The sequence below is a fragment of the Neovison vison genome, chromosome 2 (genome assembly GCF_020171115.1).
Source record: "Neovison vison isolate M4711 chromosome 2, ASM_NN_V1, whole genome shotgun sequence".
In the NCBI taxonomy this organism is placed as follows: domain Eukaryota; kingdom Metazoa; phylum Chordata; class Mammalia; order Carnivora; family Mustelidae; genus Neogale; species Neogale vison.
Genome location: NC_058092.1, coordinates 78,171,263 through 78,193,030, shown reverse-complemented (window position 1 = coordinate 78,193,030; position 21,768 = coordinate 78,171,263). Strand labels below are relative to the sequence as shown.

Below are 21,768 nucleotides of genomic sequence, written 5' to 3'. Positions count from 1 at the left end.
GTAAGGCCTTCACAGTGTCATGCAGAGATTCACAACCTTGACTCTATTGATGCTTTTGAGCTGGGTAACTATTGTAGAGGGCCGTCCTGTGCGTTGTAGGATTTTGGAATAGCATCCTTGGCTTCTACTCACTAGGTGCCTATAGCAAACCCCTCCACTACCCAAAATGTCTTCAGACATTTCCAAATGTCCTGGTGGAGGGCCAGGGGTCAAAAATCACCCTAGGTAAGCACTACCAATCAAGTGAAAGGGTATAGAGGAGTGACCAGACAATTAGAATGAATGCCATAAATATTGAAAGAACCCAGAGAAGGGGTTTGATTACAATGAAGTTAGTAAAAACTGTATGTTAAAAGAGATCTGCACCGAGGCCTCCTGAGTCTCTAGCCTCTTGATCTCCCTCTCTCTCCCTCTTTGCCAAACACCAATAGAGGTGGGTACTGAGTAAACACCTTGTTTCCCTGGGGGCCTGCTCGGTCTACCATGTTTAGGAGAACTGAATTGAAAGCTGGAGGCTAAAAGCTGTGGTCCATTACTCATGCATAACCCCCCAAATATCCCATTTATGAAAACCATGCCCAGCCATCTGAGGAGGGAAATTTGGTTCTAGAGGCAGACAGAATTTTGCTCCAGAGTAAATGAAGATCCTTAATTCAGAATGTTGATTATAGTTTGTTCTTCCTGCAAATAAATCTCTATTGTTAACATTATCTTTACAGCAATAGCAAGGGTTCCTTTCTTACAATTGTACCCTTAAACCAAAAGTAAATATTGCTGTGTTCCCCTGTTTTCCTTTCAGCACGCCAACTCTGTTTTAGGGTTCCGGTAGAGATCAGACTCCCTAGTCATACACAGGGGTTATTGGGGATTTTTGGAACAAAAAAAAGGATAAAATCCTATAACCTCAGTGCTGCAGCTTGTACTTGTTATTGTTTATGGAGAAACTTCACCCAGGGGAAATAAGCAACAACTGTTTCTATTTAGCTCTGAGAGAAGGCCCCTATTTGGGGTGGGGGAGAGGGATTAGATCATAGCCTAAATCCATTAAGAATTTTAAAACAATGCCATCCATCACACAGGCCTTGCTCTAAAACCCACATTCTCACATGTGAGGTCTCCTCAGGGGAGAGTCATTATTTAAAACCACTTAGGGATTCTGAGCGACAGAGTTCAGCCATGGGCGATTGACTGGATGGAACGCTTCCCAGAAGTGTGTATATTTCTCATATGATGAAGACTATAGAGACCTTTAAATGCCTGTGGACTTAGTTCAGTGAATCCAACCACTGCTTCTTGGAAGTAGAGTTTTGTGGTGAGATACCCCTACTTCATAGGATTCTTGGGAGGTTAAAATGAGAAAATCTAAGAGAAGGCTTTGTGTCAGTTGTAAAACACTACACACATGTGTAAATGGAAGGCATCACCTTCATTATTTTATCTCTGCCAGTAGGCTGATGGGATGAGACTCCTAGGAGACAGTCTCTTGTGTTACTTTGTAGTTGGTAATTACTCTGCATCCTGAATTATATTTTCTTTAAAAAAAAAGTTTTCCTTAAAAGCTTTCACAGTTATTTTAATTTTAGTAGTTCTCTTTAAAACCTGAACATATCCTCACCCTGGCACCAGCACATTGCACAACTCTGGGGGGCATCATTCCATTGTGGTGCCTTCGCTTCCCCTAGAGCTGGACCCAGTCACCCCAGGCTGCAGGAATGTAGGAAGCCCAGCTGAGGTGGTTAATCCCGAGAATTTACAATCCTACGTAGCTTCTTTATTTTTGTAAACATGAGCTCAAACGCTGCTGTTTTGGTCAGTTTTTCACATTGTCTTTTGCTCCACTGTGGATTCTTACACAAGGTATGTGTTCCTTCTCACTGAGTGAAAATGAAGGTGGTGCAGAACACTCATCACTTGCCGCTCTAAAGGGCAGGGTCAGAGTCTGTCCCAGGACACAGCACCCTTTTTCTGGGAAGGGCCAGCTGGGGAGTGTTTCGGGTCTGTCTCTCACACAGGCTGTGCCCTGATGACCCCTGCTGCTCCTATAGCATTGCGGGCGTGGACAGTATACAAATGATGCACATAGTTATGTTCAAAGAAAACTTGATTTATGGAATAGGTCTGACTTTCACATACCTTTCGTATGTCATAAAATATTATTCTTTAATATTTTTTTTCCAGTCACTTAGAAATACAGGATGTACTCTTAATTCATAAGGCATGCAAAAATAAGTATTGGGCCATGATACACCATCCCCTGGTCTGTGCTGTTCTCACCGTGAGTCACGAGAAGCTTCTTAATCAGTGCTCCCCTGCTAAGGACAGAGTGACACTCCCCAGTCATGTAGCCTACGAAGCAGAATCGGGAATTTGGGCTCAGCCCCTGCACTGATGCTTTCCAGCTGTGACCTTGGGCAAGTCACATGATAGCAGAGTCTCAGGATGCTCATTTGTAAAATAGTGATAAGAATTCTTTTTCTGCCTCTCTCACAGGCTAGTGTGAACCTCTAATGAGATTTGAACGCAGAAGCATTATAGAAAGTGTCAGAGTATACAAGCACTGTTGTATAGCCTTATTCCCAGCTCCCTCTGTTGTCTCCATTGTCAAGAAGTACATCCACATTCTAGTCATCCTTCACGGAACATTTCTGGCAGGCCTATTCCTTGCTAGGCTGAGCCCTGCGATGTCCAGATGAGTAAGAACTATACCCTGCCCTCAGGGCAGAGAAGAATCTAGAGAATTAGGATGTTACGGAGTTTTGTGTAGGACAACCGAGGGGTGGAGTAAGCCACAGGGGTAGAGACCGGCCCTGCTGAGGTGGAGGTTGTAGCACTGAGAGAGTCAGAGAAGGCCTCCCAGTGAAAATACCAATAAGCAGGTCTGGGGGAGGAGGGTATTTCAGGGGATGGCTTGCAAAGTGTGACGACCTAAAGCAGCATGGAGAATTTGGGAAGCTTAAATAAGTATAGGAGCCCAGTGTGGGTGAAGGGCCCTTAGGTAAGGAGGCTAGCGATATGCTGGTAGAGAAGGAAAGCAGAACTTCTGTGTACCAGACTGGAGTTTGGATTTTTTTCCCCTATGAGTACAGGAAGTCATGGAGCAGTTTAATCAGGACAATAACATAATCAACTCTGAGCTCTGGAAAATTCACTCTGAGGGAAAATATGGAGGAGGAAATATTTAGGGCAGGAGCAGGGGCAGTGGGTGGAAACAAGGAGACCAGTTAGGGAAGCTCTATAATAATGTAGATGTTTGATGAAAAGAGGCTGAGGGGCACCTGGGTAGCTCAGTTGCACCCAGCTCTTGGTTTTGGCTCAGGTCATGATCCCAAGATTGCCCATCAAGCTCCACTAGGCAGGGAGTCTGCTTGTCCCTTTCCCATCCCCTCAGCCCTTCCCCCAATGCATGTGTGCACTCTGTCCCTCACTCAAATAAATAAGTTCTTATTTTTTTTTTAAAAAGAGCTAAACTATAGGGTAATGGCATTAAGGAAAGAAGAATAAGGATACTTTTACAAAACTTATGTACACTTTTTCAAAGATTTTATTTATTTATTTATTTGAGTGAGCGAGGGGTGGGGGACAGAGAGAGAAACCAAGCAGACTCTGCTGAGCTGAGCATGGAGCCTGATCTCACAACCCCGAGATGACCTGAGCCAAAAAAGAGTGGGATGCTTAACCGACTGAGCCACCCAGGCACCACCACAAAACTTGTGCACATTAAAAGATTTTTGGAAGTGGAAAAATATCATGAATATACTGGAGAAATATGGTATTTAAAGGTATTGAATCCTCTTGTAAATAAATACAAAGGTGTATACACACACACACACACACACGCTGTCAGACTCAAATTCCTTAAGTTTGCCTTCAGGTTTTCTTCAAATTGGAGAGGCTGTACAATTGATTGTTAACAAAATGTAATGTTTAACATTTCTGAGTAGCCATGTTAAAGTTTTGACATCTAAAGAGGATAACTGACAACACTTTCACTGAGTATTAACAAATAGGAACATGTCAGTCCTTGCTGAGATTGTGATGAACTTTTGCTTAAAACTTGGTTTCTCTATGGAATACATCAAGTTTTTCTTTGTGTTTTTTTTTTCTTTTTTTTTTTTTTTTCCAGAAACAGGTCCAAGCATTAAGGAACCGAGTCCAGTTTCTCCACGTAAGTCTTTATCCATCTATTTCGAAAGGAAGCCTCCTGGGCTTTTTATAAAAAGGAATTGGTTATGGAGCATTTGGCAAACTTTGAGTTTTGATAAGAAGACCTCTGCTCTCAATCCCTGTCTCCTCCTTTTTCGTAATCTCATACTTTTTCCTTTCCTCTGTCCTTCCTTCATCCTCTTTCTTTTTTTTCTGCCTGCCACTTTTAAATATGAATTTGTTGACCCACTGGCACGTGTGGCCTTAATGGGAAGGTAGTAACTTACTTAGCTTTGGAGACAGTTCATTATTTGCATACTTAACAGTTATAATCTAAAAGCATTAACTTCCATCTCTGGGAGTGTTTTCCATGTCATCGACAGTAGTTACTTGCTAAAGAAAGATAGTTGCTGTGTCTTTGAGACAATCTCTAGTCCAAGGGGCGTGTGTAAGGAAAGGCGAGGAGGGGAGACTTGTAAGAAATAAAGAAAAGAGACCAACTACTATAAAATGGTGCATTGGGATTTATCGGGGCCAATTTTGTCACTCTATGCAGAAGGAAATTCTGACCAAAAAATATTTAGGTGACTTGCCCGTGGTTATAACTGGCATTCAGGCAGGACTAGAACCTGGGCTTTCTGGCTTTGCACCCAGAGCTCTTCTAGATGATGTTGTTGCCTTGTGAGGAGAATTCTTCCCTACAGCTCTCTAGATTAGTCTCCATGGCTGACCTTATCACATACACATAACAGTCTGGCGAGTTTCTTTATGCAAAGCACTACACTGTTTTAATTAAGTGCCTTAGTTCAGCAGTATCACAGAAGAGTATCATGAACTTACAAAGAGACAACAAGGGAAGTGACCCACCCTGATTTTCATAAATGACATCTCCATTTTTAGAATTTCAGAGGAGTTTTACTAAAAACTTTCAATCATGCCCCAGTTTTGCATCTGTAAGCATAAAAAGGCATACCTACAGACTAACTTAAATTGAGTGGATGGTTTGGTTCATCTTAACCTCCAGAGTTCTTTCCAGTTCATATTCCTTCCTCAGGTCCCCAAACCTTTTACAAACTCCTTTTGTTCACTCCCTGTCTTCAGCAGGTGAAGTAGTGCTAGGTCCAGTTCCAGAAGTTAACACACCAAAGGGCATATGGCTAGAAAAGTAGCCACCAGGACTTGGAAATTCCAAAATTCCAGAATCTTCAATAGCATGGCATATTTTTCCTGAGCACTTACAAATTGCGGGGCTCCTCAGAGCAGGGGCGGGTATGTGTGTCACATTTGTCTATATAACTAGGTCTTTTACGCTGAAGTAAGATGAAAGGCAAAGAGATTTAATTTACATAGCGATCAGCCAGAGTCACTTCCGACTCAAGAGGAGCATAGAAATGGGTTTGAGATAGTGGGGAGATCCTATACCTTAAATTTATATTTAAAAAAATAGACACCTTAGACATTTTATTCTGCTGAAAACCCCGTCTCTTAGAAGCTGATTTTAACTTCTTATAAGTGATTCACAGAACGTAGTTCTCTTAAAGGAAAGGAAATGTTCTATTTCTGTGGCCTGGAATTAATTTCAAATATAAACATCTTTGCCAAGTGGAGGAACAATTGGTTCTATTTATATGTTTTGCTGCCCATAAAATTGACATCACTCCACATCGAGAAGTATTTCTGTCCCCCTCATAGAAAGATCACGGTTGGGAAAGTGTTAAAAAGTGGGTTGTTTTAAATGACTCAATACAGAATTTTTAAGATGGAGGGTTTGATCTGAGGGAACCAGTGAAATATTAGAATCTATAGGAATAGTTGATCCTTCCTTACCTTACGTTTCCTCCTTGTCCACCCCCCATCTTCCTATTATCTCTCATACCTGTAAGTGTCCATGAAAATGTATTTGTAGAGTATTTGAAATGTATTCTGTGTTTTCCTTGTCTCATTGTTCCAAGTGTTTGATGAATAAGAAACATTGTGCCACAGTTTGATAATGGGAGCCCACTTCAGTTTCTAGAGCATCTTCAGATTGAGGATGTAACCTGCAAACTGCAGCTCTCTTGGAAATCTGATCATTTTGAAAGAAAAAAAAATGTGCAAGTTTCAGATACATTGCATTTGGTTGGGATTCTCATTTTGGCCTCCTTTTCTTAGTCTGTGCCCAGCCTCCCTGACAGTGCTTGTAAAACAAATACAAAGTTACAACATCTGGTACAGACTCACTGAAAGCATGTATTGGCTTCCCTTCCTTGTAGCAGTTTTCCATGGTTTGGACACCCTCACCGTGATGGGCATTGCGTTTGCGGCGTTTGTGATCGGAGCGCTCCTGACGGGGGCCTTGTGGTACATTTATTCTCACACAGGTGAGTGTGACTGTCAAGTATTAGTCCGCATGCGTCCCCTGTGTCTGCCACACAGCAGACGTTTCAGTATTTCATTGCATGGGTGGGTGGATGGAATAATAACAAGCGAGAGAAAGGTCATTCCCACAGTTTGCACTTGGACATATTTTGGCATCAGTTGGGTTTTGCAAAAATATAATTTGCTTTAAGCACCGTTAGAAAAGGAATGTTTAAACTATGCTAATTGCCGTTGAGATGTTGGTGAAGGTTAGCTACTAATAAAGCTATTTTGTGGTTAGGGTTTAATTAAAGAAAATTGATGTAGACATACTGGAAATATAAACCCTTCCCTCAAAGCTCAAGACTTCAGTACAGACATATGAATGGGCAGGAAATGAGAAAGGAAGCTAAGATTTTATTATCATATTTGCCAAGAAGTTGAGCCCTATCCACCAGAGTCCCCAGTCTCCATGACTTCAACTAGAATTTCTTGACCCTTTTAAAACCCATGCCATGTCCTCTTTGATAAGCATAAAATTCTCATGTCTGTCTTCTATGAAGTTATTTAAATTTTAAAAACAAATTTTCATGAATTGCAAAAAAAAAATTAAAATGGTGAAACAAAGCATTTGCTTTCAAGCTGTGTTCCTCTTTCCCCAAAATTCTGATGTGTCCCCCCACCCCCTACCCCTTCCCTTGCCTCTTCTCCTCAATCCCAAGGTTGGAAACCTGCCCTGAACAGAGAACCTATTCTGACCCCAGTACAGAAGGCAGGCGTAGCAAGGGGAGTCTAGTGCAGTGGGGAAAAAACAAATAGACTGCCCTTATGTTGCTTCTTTCTTAGTTTCCTTGCAGATGGATATAGCAAAGAAAGACATGCATTTGGGGGTATGTCTAGTGAGCTAGTTGGGCTTTTATGTCCTTGGATCCTTGCTATTTACACTGTGAACCCAGGCAAATTGTGCTTGATTGATCAATCAGAGGCCATGGCCTTTCTGTTTAGAATTTCATTAATTTGGGGGCACCTTGATGTCTCAGTAGTCAAGTGCTTGCCTTCGGCTCAGGCAATGATCCCAGGATCCTGGGATCGAGCCCTGCATCAGGCTCTCTGCTCTGTGGGAAGCTTGCTTCCCCCTCTCCCTGACAACCCCGCTTATTTTCTCTCGCTGTGTCTCTCTGTCAAATAAATAGAATCTTAAAAAAAAAAAAAAGAATTTCATTAATTTTCCACTGAACCAGTAACGCGCTCATCTTTGGCCTTACCTTGGACCATTCAACCAGACAAGCTGAAAAGAAGACTGCTTTAAAGGAAGGAGAAGCACAGAAGGGCATTTTGTGGCATTTTGAGAAGATGTATCTTAATCCTTACCAGAATTTTCACTTCAAATACCGCATCCTCCAGATGAGTCATTTTAGATTATGACAGGAGGAAAAATCCTTTGTGCCTAGCTTGGGGAAGTCACACAATCCACAGTGAAAGTTGAGGAGAGTGTAATAGTGGGGCTTTGAGTTCTCAGACTCTTGTTCCTAGTCAGTGACATTTGAGGAGGTCTGTTTCATGTGAGAGAGAGAAAAATAAGACTCTTAATCGTAAATGTAATGATTCTGAGAATATATAAATGTCTGTGAATCAGTTTAGGAATATTCTTCCTTGGGAATGGCTCATACAAGCACCAGAAGAGAAAGTGTTCTGCAGAGTAGCCTTTTAGAGTAAATAATTTGTCACGGGAATACGGACACTTTCAGATCTCAGACTAGCTGTTTCTCACAATCTTTCCCAATCTCCTGCGTTGCTGGGAGGTTCTAGGACTGTTTGCGGCTTCTGCTGTATATTGGGAATGAACTTGGAATTACGCCAAAAAGACTCTATAGCCCTGAGGATTTTATATGGACTTAACATGTGCCCACTGAGCCCTGACTTGCCTTGGCCATCGAACTACACCCTCAAACCCGGAGAGTTCATCTCAGGCCAGGAGGCCAGGTCCAGCTACCGCATGGCCCTCACTCTTGGCACACACCCCACTGCACTCACGCTGATAATCCCCAACTCCTGTGCTGAGCCAAGCTCACAAACCTGATAAAAAGCAAAGTGTGGTTTTACGCCCTTTATTGCTTTGCTCATTACATTCCCAGGTTTATTGTTCCTGCTCCCTCCTCCCACAAACCAGAGACTGAAGGGGAGGAGTTTTTACATTTAGTTAATAGAGAAATAGGCTTGGAAATAGATGAAAGAAAAACAAAACCTAAAACCCTTCCTGTTACGGTTTCCAGCAATATAAATTACTCTGATGTGGAAGTCAAAAGGTTTATAGACACTGTCGTTTGGGCTCTAACCCTGCTAGCATCACAAGTGATACAGCTTCAGAATGAATTTTTACTAATAGCCATAGCCTCTGGTTCATTTTAAAGACTTCTCCTACGGGAAACCAGCATCACGTAAGTGTGAAAAAGGCTCACTTCAGAACCCAGTGGCACTATCCTGTCCAGAACTCCTCTGGTTTCATACCTGGACCAGCGAAGCAGCAAATTTAGATGAAGAGAAATCCTAATGCAGTAGCCAGTGGAGAGAAATGTGTATACAAACACAGACTCAGTACATTCAATTTCTACAGTAATCTAAGCTATGGAACACAGACCTTATATGGCATAATTTGGGGGTTCAAGCAGCATCTGCTTCTGTGTCAAACATAACCCTTAATTTAGACAGATTCTCTTTGATTATGCTTTCTATTCCATCTGAGCACAGCACAAAACCAAGTCACGTGTTTGAATTGGGGCTATCTACTTATGTACCTGCAATGTGTGTGAGTCTAAGAAAGCTGAGTCCCTACTTCATATCGTAGCTTTGAGCATCATGAGGGATGCACCCTTAAGGCTATATTAACCCTGTTTGGAAAACTCCATTTCTGAAGCTTACGTTCTCAAGGAGCCGTTGGAATGGAAATGGTTGCTAGAAAGGAGCCATAGAATCTTGATGCTCCTGAGAGCCCTCCTGGTTCAAGAGTCCCAAACCTGTGGTCCATGAAGGGTTTTTTGAGGCCGGGGCAAAAGTATTTACTTTTATTTTTTCGTAAAATTTTCTAATCTTATCACAGTAGTACCTGCATATACTTTAAAGGCTAAAGTCGTTCCATAAGAACTGCTGTTCATACTGTGAAGAACATGAGCCCCCTCCTGCCTCACTCCCTTTTCTTGCTCCTCAGAGCACCATTTTTGACTCTTAGCTGATTATTTTGGACATTAATGCATATATCAAAATAATAGTATAATATCACTACTTCTTAACTTACCAGTTATAGGCCTTTTCTGTCCACCTCCTACAATGGAGAATTTAGTTCTTTTTCATCCCTCTGCCCCAGTTATACATTCATGCCCCTGATTGCTCCCCTATTGCCACCGTTTGCCTGACAGAATTATGCTGAAATTTGGGGTTGATGAGTATTTACTCTTTACATTACTATGACTACCTAAATGCTAAGCACAGTTTAGCTATGTAATATTATTGTTCCTTCTGCATGATTTTTTTTTTTTTTGAGGGAATATGCGAGTGAGGGCATGGAGGTCTGTGTGCAGAGAGAGGTGGGAATCCCAGTGTGGGGCTCAGTTTCACAACCCTGAGACCATGACCTGAGCCAAAACCAAGACTTGGACGCTTAACTGAGACATCCAGGCACCCCATTCCTGCCTGACCTTTAATTTTCCCTAGAATTAATGATTATCTTTCCCCACACACACATTAGCTTAGTTTTCTGTATGCTTCTCACTAATTCATCTGTTGACTCTCAATCAGTGGACTCAATCTCTTAACACATTCAGGTAACAGATCTTCTACTGATTCCTTCACTCAATCTTTCCTGGAGCCTTCTTAGCTGTTCCTGTCTGAACCGGTCATCCTCTCTGTTTCGACACTGCCGTCTTAAATTCTTACACCACCGTTCTGGGTGTTCCCTGCACTTCGGAGTTTTGAATGGCCTGTGTCGTCTCTCCCATGTCTTTCTCCTCCATTGTGGAAAAGGCACATAAGAAGTAAATGTTTGTCATACCTTGCTTATCTGAAAATATCCTCAGTTTATACAAACACATGGTAGGTAGTTTGACAGAGTATAGGATTTTAGGTCATAAATAATTTTCCTTCAGTACTTTAGAAGCACTCCTCATTGACCTTTACCTCTGAAGATTGCTTTTGGGAAACTCAAAGCCATTCAGATTCCTGGCCTGTTTTTTTATGTTATTATGGTTTAGTTTGGTTTGTTTTCTTCTGGAAGAAATTTTGCAACAGTCCTTGATTTAGGTGTATTTTCATATCTTATGCCAGGCATTAACTGAATCCTTTCGTCCAGAAACTCATGTCCTTGAGCATTAAGATTTTTAGAATTATTTGTTTTCTCCTATTTTCTGTGTTCTCCCACATTCTAGAAATCCATTTGGAATTGAACCTCTTGGGGCACCTGGGTAGCTCAGTCAGTTAAGCATCCTACTCTTGATTTTTGGCTCAAGGTCATGCAAACAAGCCCCTCATCAGGCTTTGCACTCAGCAGGAGTCTGCCTGAGATTATCTCCCTATCCCTCTGCCCACCCCACCCCCTTTTTCTCAAAAAAAAAAAAAAAAATCTTTTGAATGATCCCCTAATTTTTCTTTTTCTGTTTTCTACTTTTTTCCCTTAATTTCTAAGAGATCACTTCACCTTTATCTTTTAGTTTCCTACTGAATTTTTAAATACTGTATTCAAATTTTTAAACTCCAAAATATTTTTCCTATGAATTAAAAGCATATAAAAGCATATAAAGCATATAAAAGCATATACCCTTTTTTTATCTCATGGGTATAATATCTTATCTTGAGAATACTAACATAGGATTATTTAAGAATGAGTAAGTTCGGAGCTTGTGGATGGGATACATTGATTGCGAACTTCCCTTAGGGTGATCTGGCTAGGCCTTTTATCAAAGAACTCCTGATAACACATCTTTAGATCTTTCTTCTTGAGCTCCTCAGGTTTTCCTCCTGGAGGGTATAGATCTGGCTGTCTGAGTTCAGGGGGTCACAGCATTCAATGTCCATGACATTCATTTAATCTTCTTTCAGCTGGGTTCTCTGCTCTCCACTGTCCTGATGTTGATCAGACTCAGTTTTATCTTCTGGAGAGTAAACTTCCTGTATTCCTCCCCGCTGAGGAAGGGTAGGGTCCCACCAGACAGTAAAGAAGGGGATTTACGGAAATCTCACTGGTAGTTATACGGAAGTCAGCCAACCCCAGTGCTTGCAGCACCTACTCTCTCTTTTGGGGTATCTGATGCCACCATTTCTTGAGTTTTTGAGGGCTCTGGGTTATAACTTGGTTGTTTCTCAGCTTCTCTCACTGTTGACTTAGGTTCTGGCTCTCGTAAATCTGCTAGGTCACTCACTCATTTCTTTACCAGCTTCCAGTATTTTACTGCTTTGGTCTCCATTTCCAGTTTTATTTCTTTCTTTGTTTTCCTTTTTCTTCTTTCTTGCAGGTTTATGTATTTTAATTTTGATGAGATTTTCCTCCAGGCCTATGTGTAGGTTGCAGTTCTGTACTGTTAATTTCTCAGTCTCTTGATATCCTAATTGTAATGATTTCAATCGCTCATCCATAAGAAGAGTGAACTAGACCCCTTGTAGTTTAGAGAAGTTTCTGGTCACTATTTATCAGTTTCTAAAGTTGTGCCTCCCCATTCGCCAAACTAAAACACTTTCCTTTTGCAAACAAATCCATGCAGGAGGATGGGTTAGATGTTGTCATCATTTATCTTCATACTTTATTTAACTTGCCTTGTGGCCCCTGAACAGAACGTACTCAAAGTCTGATGATAACAGGAGGAAGAGGGAAGAGCAGGGGGTGCTGGGGGAGGCCACCTTCCACGTGTGTCTGTACAACCCTTGGACTTGAAGCTCTAGTTTCACTGCTAGTCTTGTTACCTGAGCCAGGTACCTTAACCATATTTCCTTTTAGTAAACATAGACCTGATTCCTATTCCGCAGGGTTATTGGCAGTAAGAGCAAGTAACCAAGAATACATGTGAAAAGTCTTCTGAACTCCCAAGTGCTACAAAAATGTAAGATACTGAAGGGTTCTCAGATGTGTAGGCAGAGGGGAAAAAAAAAAAGAAAAAAAAAAAAAAAACCTAAGAGTGGAAGGAATGCTGCATTTCACAGAGCAAATTAAAATGCTGAGGTCTCAAATTAGGTGTACCTTTCCTAATCCCTCAGGCTTCTATTCAGCAATCCTCAGATGAACAGACTGTGTTCTTAAAAAGCAGAAGTCAACACATCCTTACGTTTATCTGAGTCAGGTAAGAGCTTTTAATTAGGAGCATCTGTCTGGGCTTCCTATGTTTCTAGAAGTCTGAAGTTTCTTCAAGCTCCACGTTTAGTCCAGGTGAAGAGAGAAGCAGCAAGATAGGTGTGACTGAAGTAGGGGGCAAGAGACTCAGTCCCAGGGATCAGAAGGATATGGGTGGGAACTCTGGTGTGACTGTAAAGACTTCAGGATCCATTGGCAGCCACATGCGCACACGAAGTTAAAGCAAGATAGCTACAGGGACCCTGGCTGGCTTAGTCGGTAGAGCAGATGACTCTTGATCTTGGGGTCCTACGTTGGAGCCCTACATTGGGTATAGAGATTGCTTAAAAATGAAAATCTTTAAGAAAAATAAAAAAGATAGCCACGGAAAACCAAAATGCAGGTGCACATAGATTGGCCATACTGCGGGAATATCGAAAGAAAGAGATAGGATATTTTTAAAGCTTTTAAAGCTTTTTTAAAGCTTTTAAACTCCCGCTTTGGGGGGCACCTGGGTGGATCAATTGGTTATGTGTCTGCCTTCAGCTCAGGTCATGATCCCAGGACCCTGGGATCAAGTCCTGCATTGCGCTCCCTTCTCAGCAGGGAGCCTGCTCCACCCTTTCCCTCTGCTTGTGCTCTCTGTCTGTCAAAAATGAATAAATAAAATCTTAAAAATTCATTCGTTCGTTCATTCATTCCTGGCTTGGAATATTTCCCCCTTTCTTCATAAATGATAACAGCATCAAATTTACCCCTCCTGCTGAGTTTGCCTGCAGAGGGAAAGTCTTTTAGCTTGGAGAGTAGGGAGGGACAATTTTTGAAAGTGATAGTGATTGACAATTTCTATAAACTAATGGTAGTCTAGGTCACTCTCCTTACAGGAGTAAGCTTATAAAATAATTACAGTTAGGATATCCAGAGATTGAAACATTGGTTGGTTCATAATTGCAAGCAACACATAGGCCTAGTGGACAGTATCTTTTTCTTTCTAGCATTAAGTAATACTAAATCTAAATCACCCCCCCGCATATGGTTTTCAATCCATTGCTTAAGTATCTTCCAAGAAGGAGATTCCATAAATTCCCCTTATAACTAACCAATCCCCATAATCAGCAAGTTCTTTTCTCTGTGACCTAAATCCTCATTGCTACCATTTAAACTGATTTCCTCACGATCTGCCCTCAAGAGAGAAAGAACAGCTGTCTGCTCTTCTTCATAATAATCCTCTTTGGGTGATATTTGCAAACATTCTCCTTTGGGCTAAATGTTTGAGATTCCTCTCACCTTCCTTTAAAATTCTTCTGTTGTTCTTTACCCATAGAGCCTCTCCCTGTTATTCACATCTTTCTGTGATAAAGCTGCTTCCCCACGACCTGCCCGGCCGTGCTGAAAGACGCAGAGATAAGAATCCAGTTGTAAAGTAGACTGCCAAAGAGGTGGCAAGAAATCAGATCTGGACAACTCTATGCCAAGCTAAAGAAATAAAACAGATTATCCCTTAAGAAATATATTTTTCTATTTCTGAAAGCATCTCTGCCAATAGCTGAGCTCAGCCGCAGGCAAATATATGAGCCAGGTCAAAGTCGTTCTAACCACTCTCCTCCAAATGCCTCCTCCTCTACTGTCCTTCCTCCCCACATCTCTCTTCCTCAGTGGGGTGTGAAATTTTAGGAGCAAAGTGTGAAGACTGAACACATTTCTTCGGATGGCCAACTCTGATGTTGATGAGCAGAAAGGATCCTTCCTTGGACTCCTTACGTTTGCTAAGTGGGGCTTCCCTACTTAGTCCTGTGGTCCTCATGGCGCATCTTCTCCAGAAGAAGGGTGGTTGTGTTTGTCACCCAAGGGATGTGTTAGAGAAAGTCAGTGCTCCAAGAAATGAGAGGTCATCGTGATAGCAGAAAACCAAAGGGCCCCGCTTAGAAAACCCAGGGGAACTCCACTGGCTTTTTAAGCAGAAGTGGCTACACACTGAACTTTGTTTCTCATGGTGACTTTTTCTGGAGCACCACCTCCATCTGACAACAAAAAACTTTGTCTTAATTTCTCAGAAGGTAGAAGTTTTTTAATAACTTGGTTATATTGAGAAATCTCATGCCTTACATGTGAAAACAGTCACCACGGTAGAAGAAGGTATTTTTCATATTTCTGGGCAGATTCTCAGATAAAGATTCTCCTTGCCTTGGCACATAATTGGCTCAAAGTCAGTAGACTGGTTTTTGTTGTTGCTGTTCTAATTTTCTCCCCCTGAAGTATAGTTGACACACAGTGTTATTTTGGTTCCAGGTATCCAACATGGTGATTCTACAAGTCTGTACATTCTGCAGCATCACCACCAAGTGTAGTTACCATCTGTCAGCATATAATGCTACTTTGAAGTCAGTAGATTATTAGGTTAAGTTGACTTATCCACCATGGTGAAATGCATCCTACAATCTTGACTCTAGGGGGCTTCTTTGTTTTGAGCTTTCATTTTGGACAGTGTTTTACATTAGCACAAGAGTTTCCAAAACTGGGAGTTGAAAGACCTTTTTAATGGGCACTGATTAAAATAAACTGGCATGGCAACAAATTGTATTTGGCAAATAGACATCAGAAAGCAAATATTCAGACTTCCTGGGCAGGGAGCAGGACTGGCACTTTTCCTGACTCGGAATAATCCAGTTCTGGATGAGACATTTGTTTGTTGTGAATAGATGAGGCCAGGCCGTCCTGCTTTAGCTGCTATCAGGCTGTGCAAATGAAGTGCAGGTGAGCCAGAAAGTGAAGGTGAAGTGTTGATTCCTCCTGCTTTTCTGGTGTATTCTCTGTTTAAATGGGGAAAATATGTTTTTAAAATATGCTTCACGCACAGCCACATTTGTCCTTCTAATTGATAACATAAGGATCCAGCTGGGTGTGGAACAACATGTGGGCTTAAGGGAGCTGAATTTTTAAAATATATCACGAATTGTTCAGGTCTCTGGAGGCTTTTGGTTTTTTTGTTTTGGGGTTTTTGTTTTCATTTGGTTTTTGACATCAGAATAGCTAAAAGATTTGATTTCCCTCTAGAAATAAGCCCCCACTCTGGGGAAAGTGAATTTCTGGCAGAAAAGTCACTGTCAATAAGGCAAACTTCCCCATCTTTAATTACATACATCCATGCAGGGTAGAGGGCAATGCTGGGGAGGGTCCAAAATACAGATTGCCAAAAAAAAGAAAGAAAGAAACCAAGAAGAGTGAAAATATAGTTTCTCTACCTCTGAGGCATATTGACCCCCTATCCCATCTCTATCCCACCAATCCCAGAAGAAAAGATAATCAGAGGAGATATAGCATGGGCCAAATAATGCAATGAGCATAAAAATGCCTGGAGGTTGATGCAGACGTCTGTTGTCGTTGTGTGGTTTCTGAAATGGGTGGCAGGGAAACCTGTAACCAGACGCAAGGGCACGAGCCTGGTCTACATTTCCCAGAGCTGCTTTTTTGGCAGAGTCTTTTGAGGGGCCCAGCAAGGGAGTGGAAGTGAGGGGCTAAGATCCCGTCCTTGAAGGGTAGCGCCTTTGCTCTGGGAGTTTTTTAATGAAGCAGCCAGAGGGTTGCTTATCTCTTCGGCTGATAGCTGTGTGTTTCAGCATGACAGGAAAGAGGAGGCTCATTCATAAACAGACCTGGCCCTCTGGGCCTTCCCACACTGGAGGAGGAGGGGAGGGAGACCGCTGACCAGAAGTTTATCAAGTTTATGCTGCGACTTCGGAGAACATGCAGTGTTTTTCATTGGAGCGTTGATCGCTTTTCCCCACACAGAGCCATTTTCTGAGGGCTGCCCTGAGACCATTTTCGCTGAAGAAAAGACTTCGCTCTAGGGCCTTTTGGAGGGCTAAATGCAAACCATGTGTGTGACCCGGGGGTTCCTGTTCCTCCTCCAAAGCACTGCACATTTGGCACAAGGAACGTGCTTCGTTAAAATGCAGTGGGATGTCATGAAAAGTGGGATGCTTCATGTGTTAGAAGATATTCTCGCTGCACCCCCCAGTGAACTGGAGGACGGAGGATGTGGTTCCCTTGGTTCCCTGGCATCCACACTCCCCATGTGCTCACCTCCTTCCCCAAAAGGTTTTTCTGGGAGCAGTTTGCCCTAAACGCCATTTCTTGGGTGGGCTGTGTGCTTGGGACACACAGCTCTCTCTGCTACAGCTCCGGCAAAACCAAGCCTCCCCACCCGAAGTTTGAACAAGTAGATTCAGAAAAAGACCCCCAAAGCGGCAGGTCTTTCTTGCTACAGTGTAAAGGTCTCACCCTGCAAACTTCTCTGTGAGAAGAGATGGGCTGGTTCCTGAGTACAGGGGCTGGGCTGTAGGGGCACATGGTGGTACTTTCTTCAAAGGTCCGAAGCACTGAAATCCTGAGGACTCGGTGTCCTCTGTCAGGGTCTGAGTCACTAACACTGCCTGTCAGTCCCCTTGGAAAACCCTTCTCTCTTGGCCACGCCAAAGGCTGGAAGAACAACAAGCGAACACCAGCGCACCCAGCAACTTTCTGTGTAAGGCCTGCTCGGTTTGCTTCTGCCCGTGCTGGCAGACGGGGAAATGTACTAGTCAGTGACTTTGTCCCTTGTCCCTTTGCTTCCTTCACCGCAGGAGAGACCGCAGGAAGGCAGCAAGTCCCCACCTCCCCGCCGGCCTCGGAGAACAGCAGCGCAGCCCACAGCATCGGCAGCACGCAGAGCACCCCCTGCTCCAGCAGCAGCGCCGCCTAGCCGGGGCCCTCACTGTGCATGCGGGCCTGGAAGACCTCGCGGCCGTGCCCTTGTAAAGAGAAAATTTCCAGCCAAAGACCACCTGTTGTATTCATCCCCACCCCCCTCCCCCAGGGCAAATACACATGTGACCCCGGGACTTCCGTAAGACACTAGAACTCACATGAGAAAGCCGAGGTGGTGGCCTTCTCCACCAGCCCCGCGCAGGCCTGGGGGTTTTCAATGTGAAACACATGCCAGTTTTCAAAAATGCTGCTTTGTCCAGGTAAGACTCTCCGCAAACTGGGGCCCTGAGATTGACCCTGGTGCAAGGAGTCAGTAAGAGGATAATAAGCAGACGGTAGGACCCGTGAGGAGATATGGCCAAAGGTTCTTGTGTAACTGAACCAAGATGTAGGACAAAAGGAGTTCTTCAGGATTTTCTAAGTGTGTTCCTCCACGTCTAATTTGCACCTTCTGGATGCACACTTCTCACTTTGCTGTCACACCCTCTGGGGGCTGATGTCGTCGGCTTGACGGGTACTGCCCTCAGGGACTGCATCGGGACACATAGCACAGCAACATTCCTTCCTGGTGCCCTGGGCCAAAACGGACGCTGATAACCTCATCAGCTTCCCCCTTCTCCCACACTAACACACCGATTGCGAAAATGTCTTAATGCAAATTTGGGATTTCTTTATAAGCATCTAGAAATTGGAAATGGCCAAAATTCTGGGACTGCAGATTTGGGCCCATTGATGACCTTGTGTTCTAAAAAAATAACCTATAGGTGGGGGCAACTTTAGTTTTAAAGTAGAAGAGGAATTCGCACAGTAATGTATATTCAAGTACAGGTATAGACTGGTTAAAAAGAAATTCATTCCCCTTTTTAAATTTCCTATGCCTCCAAGTTGGAACTTACTCTTAAATTATTTGGGAGAATTAGTGTTTCCTCTCAAAACATGTCGGCCTTTTTAATAGACCCTTTTGTAAAATGCGAAGCTCTTGTTCGTGCACAGCAGATCCTGTTGGATTCCGGTTGGTTATCTGAACACGGTCACCAGTTCTGCCAAGAGAGTGCTGAGATCTGGAAAAGGGCACTCATTTGGACTGCTTTAGTTCTCTTGCCTTAAATATATTCCAAACTCAAAAAGGATTTGAGGTGGATTTCATTAAAATGGAATAATATGATGCCACTTTGCAGCTAAAATAAGCTCAACTGATACCTCTGTGTTAAAAAAAAAAAAAAAAATTCCAGAGGGAAACTTCATGCCAATTGATTTACTACTGAGGATAGCTTCATTGCAAGTAAATACTAACGTTTTTCCAGAATTCTCCCCAAAATCACTCTGAAAACTACAAACAGGAAAGGCTAGATGCTACCCCAAAATACTCGAAAACAAATCTCACCACCCTTAAAATAAGGAAGTTGTGCCTCTTTCTCTGAATGGAACGCTAAGTAGGAAATGTTGATATCACCCAGTATCTGAAGGCGGTATCTATAAGGCACATAAGTAGGTGGAGATACTGAGAGTCGTTGATATGATATGATAGATCTGAATAGTCACTGATAAGACAGACTTGTCACTCAGTCATAGAGTAATACTCTGAGCAGTGTAGATACTCAATCTGGATAATATGAACCAAAACAGATTACTTGAGGGCAACGATTTCAAGGCTGTTTATGTTAACTTCTTGGAAATTTTGCAGATTTCCGCATACAAATGAAGATATGAGATTAGAGAATTTATTTCCTTCAGTTAACTTTTTAACACAAGGGTATCAGAATGGAGGACTTAGATGATGCTACCTGTGTTTGAAAATAATGCGCTTTGCCTAACCTTCAGCAGAATGTATTGTTTTAGCATATTCTATGTATAAAAAAGTTTAAAGATGTCTTCAAAGAAGACTAGAGTCTTTAAGTCACTTATAGCTATATTTTACTACAAAAATTTGTGTATAAAGATATATTTAAGTGTTTTCGATAAATTTAAATTACTCCATATGAAATGTTTAATTTCAGTTACTGTGAATTCTTTTGATTAGTCCTTTGCTGTTTAAAAAACTCTTTCCATCCTACAAAAAAGAAAATTAGCCATTAAGAGATATTAAAAGATCCAAATCTTCAGATGGACAGGGTTAAAACCTTTTGTGATTATATTTAAATGTATATTTTTAAGAGAGATGCTACATTGCCAATGATTTTATAAATAATTTAAAATTAATTTACAAATTTATAGATGCAAACCAAAAGATTTTAAAAGAAAGAGAAGAAAAAAAACACCTTTTATTTGTTTAGGTCTTACTGTCAGAAGTATTATGTAGATCCCGAAATCCGTGTTGATAAACCTGATCCCATATTAATTGGCGAGTGAAGTCATTAAGTATCTCAGAAATGTCTCTAAAAAAGTGTTTCTAAAGAAAGTGTTATCTTCCTAGCTTATTACAACATTTTCAATCGCTTCATACTTCACAGTCTCAATACAAAATACAAGCTATACTTTATAACAAGTTCTGCAAGTTTCTTTAAAACTGTTGTTATATTCCAGTTAAATGCTTCTGTCTACAAAGTATTCTGTTACTTCTGCAGGCTACACCCTAATTCACAGAGACCATTTGGCTTTGTTTGTTGTTCAAGCTAAAGCTATTATTGAAATGCTCTAAAGGAAGGCGGAGGGCCTGTGTAATGCCCTCTCGCTTTTCACCATGTGTTTACCAGCAGTTACTCTGTATTTTAAGAGTTAGAGACATCTTCACTCTGAGCTGTTTCTATAGCATTTTCTACACAAACGAAGATGGTCTTTTCCTTGTCTGTAATAAGATTGTAAACCCATTTTCTGTGTGTGTTCTGTAGTGGGCATGATTGTGGGTGTGGGGGGAGGGGCGCGCACACGCGTGCCAGCCTTTTCGTACTGTAACTACCTCATGGTGTGAGTGACGCTTCTACTGCCGGGTGTGTTAACAGAGCACATTTTGTTGGGTGATGAGTGTGTGTGTGACCTTTTTCCTGTTTGTTTTATCTGGGGGTTGTTCATGAAACTGACAGATGTTTTTCTAAAAAGGACTATTATCAGTTTCCAAATACAATACTTCTCTCTTCTGGTTTTTCCTGAGTGAGCCTGATTTTGTTGCTGTTTTTTCATCTATTGGGGTAAAAAGAGTACCCTTAAAATCCCTGTGGCCAGTTTGAACACCCCCGTTATATTCTTTTCTCTGTTCAATGTGTTGGCAATTTTATGAATATGCTTAGATGTATAGTTTTGATAACCACAGTTTTAAGTCCTTTATCTGTGCATAATAAAAAAGATATATACCAATTTATTAATGCCTGTCTTATTTGGTTATCATTAAATTCTACCATCAGGATGGTGTGACTTTTTCCTTGTGACTTTCTCCTAAATTGATCCTCTATTGGAAATGCGTTTATGAGGAGCTGGGAGTGAAGAGGCTAAGAGAAAAGCCTAACTCAGTAAAACAGAGAGAAAGAATGGATAGACCAGAAGAAACGTACAGCAGGAGCTGTCACTATTCTCGGAAAAATGTGGCAGGAGACCCAGAAGTGGGTGTCAGCCCCTGCATCCATTCCTGGCCTTTCTGTCAACCTCCTGGAACCCAGGAATGGGAAATAATAGTATTTTGGATCTCCACATACCCCAGTAATGGTTCCAGCATTCTCTATGGACCTGGATGACCACCACCTTTTAACTGCCCGAGCCAGAAATCTGGAAATCTAACTGGAATCCTCTTTGGCCTCCTACCACCAAATTAATAAGTTCAAGTTTATTCAACCTCTTCTACTCCTGCTGCTATTATCCAGACTCCAAGGCCTGGACTAAAGGACTACAACCACCTAACTAGTATGCTGACTTCCATATTTGGCCCCTGCTAATTCTTTCTTCACTACGCAACCAAGAGAATTGAATAAAGGCTCAAATCATGTCACTTTCTAACTGGAAGCCTTTAAGTAGTCCCCCCACTTGCTTTCAGGATAAAGTTCAACCTCCTAGATAGAGCTTATAGAGAATAATCTGCCTACCTTCCCAGCTACTACTTTGATCTCTCTGGAACTCCTATTCCCTATGGCAGATCCCCCACATGGCACCACTTAACCAAACCACCCAGGCACCCCCAGATCCATAGTGTTTTTATCATCACATCTTCTAAAAATTTTTCTTGCACACACAATATACATATATAAAATGAATGCAAATAATACATCTAGCACTAGAAAAGTCCCCATAAGCCTCACACTTAAGGT

At 42.0% G+C, this 21,768-nt stretch overlaps 1 protein-coding gene across 2 annotated transcripts in view; it reads left to right on the top strand.

Annotated features, from left to right (window-relative positions):
• The window catches only part of TGFBR3 (transforming growth factor beta receptor 3), a 200,053-nt gene extending 179,222 nt beyond the window's left edge, over window positions 1-20,831 (top strand). Inside the window, exons 15-17 of one of the 2 annotated variants that reach the window (XM_044238675.1) lie at window positions 4,124-4,165; window positions 6,399-6,503; window positions 17,413-20,831. In XM_044238675.1, the coding sequence (XP_044094610.1) occupies window positions 4,124-4,165; window positions 6,399-6,503; window positions 17,413-17,531 (266 nt within the window). In that variant the 3' untranslated portion in view covers window positions 17,532-20,831. Of the gene's footprint in view, window positions 1-4,123; window positions 4,166-6,395; window positions 6,504-17,412 lie in introns of both variants that reach the window. The other variant, XM_044238674.1, reaches the window with a different exon arrangement.
• The last annotated feature ends 937 nt before the right edge of the window (window positions 20,832-21,768 follow it).